Here is a 7864-nt window from a genome sequence, read left to right as displayed (position 1 = left end):
TTCAGTCCTGCAACAAGAGTGCACAATCTGTGCCACTTATGGATGCTTGTGTCCCAAGTGACTTGCCTGAGACCATCGCACACTCTGCTGGAATATGGTAACATTTTTGGCCAGTGGCATCCTGGGCCTGACTGGGCTCTGCAATTGGAGGAGAGTGTCTCACTACCCCGACTCCCTGAGCTAATGAGGTTTCCCCTCTGCTCAGCATTGCTCCTGCAGGGCTCTGCTGCCATGCCTGCTCCGGCTGCACGATAGGCACAGGAGAGGCTGCTGGATGAAGCTGCATGGGCATCCATGATGCTCTCACCCTCTCAGGAAACACCCAACAAGAAATAAAAAAATTAACTTTAATGGCTCAGCAATCCTGCCAGAGCTGGTTTCACCAAAAAGTCATTTCTGCTGGACGGCCGGGGGTGGAAAGGCCCAGCAGTCATACCAAGCGTGTGGCGCCTTCGTACCAGCACCACAATTTCAAGCCCAGTGTTCTCAGAAATTCTCCAGCAGCTCCAGAATGCGCTTCTGCTCGACCTCCCGGAATTCCTGGTTCTTCCCGTCCCCGATGTTCTCTGCGTACTCTGTCAAAGAACAAAAACAGGCCCTGAGCTCCTGCAGCAACTCCACTGCGGAAGCTGAACTCATGTCCTGCCCTGTGACCTTTCACTTCAATGCCTGACAGATTTAGCAGAGGGACTTGTTTGACTTTGCATGTTAGACATCGACTGGCTCCCCCTTAAGAGACTCTTGGAAAGGACAGAGCGTAAGAAGAGATGTTTCTGCTCTTCCCCCTCATTCCTTTGCACAATGGCCATCTGCAGGGAGACCAGAATCTTAGAATCCCCCAGCCTCCTCATCCGGAGAGGAGACATGCTAGGAACTGCACCCAAGCCACACTCCAGGCCCCTACAGAGGCTCAGGGTCTGTGCTGTGCCAGAAGTGGCTCACCCTGCTCCTTTACACATGACAAAGCTACAGGCAGATCTGGAGCACAAGACACAAACTCGCTGTGAATTGGAAGCTGTCTAGGAAGAAATTTGCACCTCACGCTTCCCTTTCTCCCGGAACAAACAGACCAGCTTGTATTCAGCATCCGAATGGCAAAGCTGCAGCAGAAAGTCTGCTTTAATATTTATGTGTTCAGCATTGCTACACCGTTCTGAGTGCCGTCAAAGCCCTTGTTACGAGCGCAGCGAAAAGGGTGGGCCAGGGAGGAGCCAGCCGGAGTGGGAGCCTTCTCTCATGCACACTCCCTGTCCCCACACACAAAGCAGAAAGCTCTTTGCCAAGGCCTCTGTGATAAAGCCATGTAATATTGATAAACTGCCACAGTCTCTGCAGCAAGAGGTGCCAGGCAAGTCTCCCGCTAATGCCACAGCACCGCCTGTCTAACACCATCCCTTGAGCTACCGAGGCTCTGCTGCTAGTGGGCCCGTCCGACTGGTACCCTGGACACAAGGTGGTGAGGTGTGCACAGCACTGGATGGCAGGACTCTCTTACTTAAGGCAGAGAACAGCCCCCAGTGGTTAGCAGCTTGATCCTGTTCCAGCTGCCGGGAGTTTGCACTGAGCCACAAGGAGCCATTAGTGTACTGGCTGTGAGGCTCCCATCACACTGCCTCTCGGCCCAGCCCACTCGAACCATTCCTCCTGTCGGAGCCCAACCCCGGTGCTGAGCTGTGGAAAAGGGGCTTGCATTCTCCAGCAGAAAGTACCAATGGATGCAGCTTGGCATCTGCAAGTGCATTCCACGTCCTGGGAAACAAGCGGCAATGCAGGCTCCGCCCTGGGCAAGCCATTGTGCTGTGGTTGGCCAGACCAGGTGCTTCCAAAACAAAGGCAGCAACTACTAGGATTGCCTCTTTTCAGTAGCATTCAAAGGGGAACTCTCCCCTCAATGCCACCACACCCGCTGTCTGACTCCATTCCTGGGCAGACCGCCCTGTGGCGTAGCAATGGGACAACACAGGGCCAACTCAGTTCCTCTCACTGCAAGGATGAAGCCCTGGCGACCTTCTGCGGAACAGGAGGTGCTAGCAGAGCCACACCACAGCTCAGTGAGGTGCTCAGGGCTTGCACAAGGACAATGTGCCTGCAGCACTTGCCTCAGGTGACGTAATTGCTGCAGGGTCACTAACTGCACCCTTGAGCCAATGAGCTCTCCCACCTACGAACAAGTCACAGATTTTCTGATTTTTGCCCAAAGCTAAGCATGTTTTGCTGTTGTCTCTGAAGCGTCTGGCGCTGTAAGACCAGGCAGCGCAAGGACTCACTGGGAAATTGCTGATTAGGTCACTAACAGCTGACGACAGTTAGTGATGGAGGCGGAAAAGCAGACAAAAGAACCAGAGGCGAGTTCTGTTCTTTAATTTACCAATGAGAGTGGGTTGTTCCAGGGGTTTATTTAAATGGCTCCCATTTGTGTGGGAACTGCCGCTTCACCAGCACTTACACAGGACTGTACCGTTGCTACTGCACAAAGGGCAAGTGCCTACGACTGGCTGCTTCATTCACTGACAAAATACGGTGCTACGGAAGAGTCGGACTTAACAGGGAGCCAGCAGCTCTCGGTTTCTGAGGGGACACTGGGAACATCACAGAACACTGGCCAGCACTGCAGTTACAAAACGCTTGTCTTTTCTCTTTGGTTAAGCACAGATGAGGCTTTAGTTAAACCTTCCTCCCTCCCAGCTACCTTAATCAGCAGGCCCATCACCGCAGCCCCTTGGTGGTTGGCCACCTGGCCTGCCAATCAGGATGCCTTTCTGAAACCCTGAGAGGGTGCACACAGGGGGCTGGGAAATGGCATGAGAACGGGGCAGAGGCTGCTTAGAACAGCCCGTCTATGCAGCATCACTCAACAGTCCTGTTCCTCCCTGTAAGGGCCAATGTCCCTTTTTATACAACTGTGCCTCCACTGGAAGGCAGCTTTGCTGATCCCACGACTAGAGTGAATACTGCAAAGTGCTTTACAAGGGGTCCCTAACTGCATTCTATGGCCAGGAAACTGAGGCACGGGGAGGGCAGTGACTCAGCAACGTCACCCAACAGGTCAGTGACAGACTGTGAACAGCCTCCACGTCCCAGTCCAGCACTCCATCCAGTAGGCCAAATTTCCATCCCAAAATCTGCTTCCTCCCAGCCCAAGTATTCATGACCCCTCAGGAGAGGAGCAATACTCCAGCTGTAAGAGAGGCTTGGTTTTCAGGAGCACAGGCCGTGGGACAGCCCAGCCAGCCGGCAGACATTCACATATCCCCTGCACACACTGCCACTGGAAAACCATCCTAGGAAAAGAGGCCTACTGCAGCATTCGCATCGTAAGCAATTTGCAGCAGTCCCCAGGGAGCCATCAGCTGCCAGAGAAACAGGGAGAATATGTAGGCCATAAAACCAAACTAAAAAGCAGGCACCTAATTAGTATGCAAAAATAGAAAATAAAACCGGGACAAGAAGGAAGCCCAGGGAGCAGAACACAAGGCTATGCAGTGAAGGGGCGACCGCAGAATTCAGCAAAGGCTTTATCCACTGGGACTGTGCAGTGTGGGATTCCGGCTCCTGCCATGACCCTGGGCTGCAAATCCTCCCTCACCCCTCTCTAGCCTCTGCTGGACAGCACACAGGGCCAGTGTGTCGGGAACCCCCCTGCCTCACTCCCCGCAACCGAACACAACACTCCAACGGGCAGGCCGCTTTCCCCTGCCTGTAGACCGGGGCCAAGCGCATTTGGGGTAATGCCTGTCGAGACAGGGCTGTGACACCAAGGCTGACATTGGCCCAAAGAGCAGACTGGCACAGGCTAGTTCCACCCGTGCAGCTTCTGCACCAACGCAGCCAGTGCCGCAGCAGCTCTCCAAAGTCCGGGCCCGGAGTCCCCAGTATCCTCCATCTTTTCCCCAATGTACCAGTGTACAGCTCACTTCCTTGCCCTCCCTCTGCACAGGCAGGGCAGGGGTGGGAACAGAAGCAGCTGCTCTCTCTCTCTTTCTGCTGGCACTGACAGCCAGGTGGCAGGGTCAGGCCAGCAGCCAGCAAGCAGCTCTCTGTTCTGGACTCAGAGCCAGGAGGGCTTTGATCAGCATGACTCCCAGCTCCCCCTTGCCCCCCCCCCCCCCCAAGACATTGCCATCACTGCCCCTCTGCCTCAACAGCAGACCCACCCCCAGAACCCCCAGGTGCCAAGCCAGCACTGGGGCAGTCAGCCCGACCCACTCGGTACAAGGAGGAACTGCAGCCTGGGCTGTCAGGGAAGTAATGGCTGTTCTAGCCAGCCCTTAAGAGCGCAGCCACCTGGAGTGACAAGGCAGAAGGGGCCTTTCCTGCAGGTGATCGTCTGCAGCCGGCCACGCGTCTCTGCCCTCCTGCTCCTCAATTCAATTGACTCTGTGCTGGAGACGAGACGGGTGGGCTACAGCTGGGACGAGAGAGTCCAAATAAGCACTGTCGTATTTAACAGCAGCACTCTGAAGTGCAAACCCTGCACTGAAGCTAGGACAGCAAATCACAAGAGCTACAGCTTCAACACGGAGTAATACTTTAATGCCCTAATTCCTCGTAATCTGTCCTGAGGGGCAGGAGCCACACCAGGGGCACAGACACGCCGCACACGGGAAGGCGCTGGGCCACGGGACCACAAGAGGAGGCTCCGCAGCACTTCCAGGGATGCTTCATGTGCTCTCCCATCTGAGATATCAAACATAACCGGGTGCTCCAGCCTCCCCTTTCATCCCCATGAGCTGGCACCTCAGGCAGATGCTTCTTTCTCCCCTCCACGTGACAGCCTCCTCAGCTGGGACTCACCACAGACACCAGGAGCACCACTGCAGAACCAGGCACAGCACTCACAAGAACGATACCTTCCCTCCCCAGTTCACATGGCCGCGCCTCGTCACTCTCAGCTGCTGCCACCAAAGGATGCAAAGGGCCCAGGAACACAACTAGCTCCGCCTGTTCCCTTGCTGTCAGGGAGGACGGCCCGGGCCAGCCAGCCAGCCAGCGGAACTCACCCTTTATGATGTGCCGAACGATTTTGATGGAGCTGCCTCTCATGTTCAGAATCTGATGGACGCGCTGACGAATCTGCCCGAGAGAGAAGAGGACAGACACATCACTCCCAGCCCAGCTGCGGAGAGAACCACACACTGCCCCCAGCAATGGCCTATTTTCTTGGCAGCAGTGCAGCACCCCGGTTGCAGTGAACGCCTGTCTGCAGCCAGGCACGCTCTGAAAGGCTCCCCCAGAGGGTTTGCAGAAGGCGTGCCCTCCCCGCCCCCACCCTACAGAGCTTTGTATTCACATGCCCAATGGACTGCAGCATAGCACACGCGTGAAGGCCCCTAGCCGGAGTGGGGACACAGGAGACCTAGGCAGTGCCTACATGAGAGGTCCTTGGGAACTAGCACGCTGCACGACCTCCAACGGTAAGCTGGGAAACCATCAGGTCTACGTCTGGGACTGCTGGCCCTACTCACAGCTGCTCTAGATGACAGGGCAGCGAAAAGGCCGGTCTTCTCAGCCCATTAGTGTGTCGACACGAGGATGGCAAATCACATGAGATACCACTGGTGCAACTGTACTGATGGAAGTTCACAGGGAGGAGATTCCTTCCAACAGGAGTCTAGTGCAGAGAGGGTCCTGTGGAGATGAGGTGGCGGGGAGGGGACTCAGAGCCCTGTGTGCGCCATGGAGGCCCTGGAGAGCATGCCATCCTTTGGCTGCAGGGGATGGTGGGTTTACCTGGGGGACATTGGCATTGCAGATCTCTGCCATGATGTAACAGATGAGCTGCAAAACAAAGAGACCAGCATCCAGGCGCCGGAGGTAGAATTCGTCCTCCATGTCATCATCTATGATCTCCCCCCGACGCACCATATCCTGAAAATGGCAGAAGGGGGAGTTATCAGGTGGACCCCAAGTATTGCTATGATACACGTAACAACAGAATCTAAGCATCTGGCATTTCTGTAATCACACATCTGCTTTGCCGTACGTTAACAGCTTTTCCCTCAGTCTCTCTGCTTTCCCATTCCCCTAACGCTCTAACTCAGCCATTGCGTCCACCATCCTCCAGTCATGAACCTCCGACATTACCCTCTAAACCAGGCCGTGCAATGCAGAAGAAAACAGGGGAGGTAGATTCTTTAAAGAAAACCGGTCCCAATTCCATTCAGAAAGGTTTTGCATATGGAAAAGTTTGCTAATACTCTTTCACTGAATAGACTTTGTATATCAGAAACAAAAAACTTCCACTTACTTCTCTTACTAAATTATAGTCCTCCTGAAAACGAATTCACTCAATTCCATTCACTTTGGAGCACACATTTCTCTTTTGTCTCTAAAATATGCACACCTGCAAATCAGCCCTTTTTTTGTAAGCGGCAAGTTTATAAGTTTTTAAGCAACAAGTTTACAAGTGTTCAAAAGTCAGGGGCATTTCTGATTCCACAACAAAATGTGAAAACCAATTTCAGCTGTTTCAGGTTTGATGCGAAAAATCTGCATGATTCTCTCATCAAGGTCACTTTTGAGTGAAGTGCTGCTATTAATCATCATCACATCACATAAGTTTCTATTGGTGCTGCAAGCTCCTTTTGGCCACATGAACAAGAGAGAACCAAGCCTACAGGTCCTATACAGTATGCAAATTCACCACCACTAAACTAATGGCTATTCCAGCGTCACATACTGGGAACACTCCTGGAGCAGATCCCCAGCTGGCACAAACAATCGCAGCTCTGGCGGCATTTGTGAGAGTTTGCACCTGCTGAAGTACTGCCAGTCTTGGGCAAGTACAATGACCTACCTGGGGTCGATGCAGAAGACCACACTAAGGAGTGCTACCCAAAACTCTCCTTCTGCAGGCTCAGCTCCTGCTCAGGACAGGAAGAGCATCTGACAGAAGAATGGGGCTGTTTGTTTTTGAAGGGCCAGAGGAGGATCTTTCAGGAACCCCTCTCACCCATCACTTGGAAAAGTTCTACCGCCTGGTGGCTTCCTGTCCGATAAACAGGAGCAGATAGAGCTTCCTTCCAAAGTCTGTCAGTGCTCCCCCGGTCAGTCAATGGGAGTTACAGAGCGCAATCAAGGGCACCCTTTCTCCCTCTCTTCCCAAGGCTAAGCACCTGGATCTGTGAGCAGACCCCTGCTCCCTGCCTCTGTGGGCCCCAAGCTTGCAGTGCCCAGACAACACACTGCCTGGCCTGGGCAAAAGGAACAGGTAGGCGAAGCTGTCAAAGGGTGTTCTCACTGATTTTAAAGGCGGAAGCTGCCATCTAGTCCATTTCCCTGGACAGACATCACACTTGCACTTACACACACCTCACAGCGTGGCCGAACAGTACCCCAGCCACAAATCTAAAAGGCCCTCCAAACCCATGCCCAGGCGTACGTCACTCCCCTTTGTGAGAGACCAGCTCTAACTCATGTCACGTGCGACCTTTCAAAATCGTCACGGGTTTTTTTTCGTTTTTTGTTTTCAAAGAAAACAGAGGAAGCAGCTTGTCAGGCCCTGCTAGCTCGCTGCAGCTCATGTGATTTATTATGCAGTGGTCTGGCAGGTGGGCACACACCAGTGGGGCAATATTTCCTCATTAGAGCCGCTGCCAGCGAGTGCACTCTACCTGCAGTGCTCAGCAGGGAGTGCGTCTTGTGTGTGTGTGCTGCAGACAAACACACACACAAGGTCACAAGTGCCACAAGCTGATTTTGGCTACCAACTTTTTTCTGGCCTTCTGCACCTACCTCTGCAATGCAATTACAGGCAGAGACTCTTAGTTATCTGGTGGAGAATTAACCCATTCCACCACTGCCCCAGCCTCTCCCGTTGCAAAACACCAGAGTATAGTGTCTGCTGGAGACGCACTGATGTGGG

At 53.6% G+C, this 7864-nt stretch overlaps 1 protein-coding gene across 1 annotated transcript in view; it reads right to left on the bottom strand.

Moving 5' to 3' along the window:
• Nucleotides 1-340: 340 nt before the first annotated feature.
• CTNNBL1 (catenin beta like 1) overlaps nt 341-7864 on the bottom strand; it is a 107083-nt gene continuing 99559 nt past the window's right edge. Inside the window, exons 14-16 of the mRNA XM_075011740.1 lie at nt 5731-5868; nt 5001-5073; nt 341-575 (exon numbers count right to left, since the gene is read on the bottom strand). Of these exons, the coding sequence (XP_074867841.1) occupies nt 487-575; nt 5001-5073; nt 5731-5868 (300 nt within the window). The 3' untranslated portion in view covers nt 341-486. The remainder of the gene's footprint in view (nt 576-5000; nt 5074-5730; nt 5869-7864) is intronic.

The sequence above is a fragment of the Carettochelys insculpta genome, chromosome 17 (genome assembly GCF_033958435.1).
Source record: "Carettochelys insculpta isolate YL-2023 chromosome 17, ASM3395843v1, whole genome shotgun sequence".
Lineage (NCBI taxonomy): Eukaryota > Metazoa > Chordata > Testudines > Carettochelyidae > Carettochelys > Carettochelys insculpta.
The sequence above is the reverse complement of the archived record's forward strand: the minus strand, read 5'-3'. Positions and strand labels throughout refer to the sequence as shown.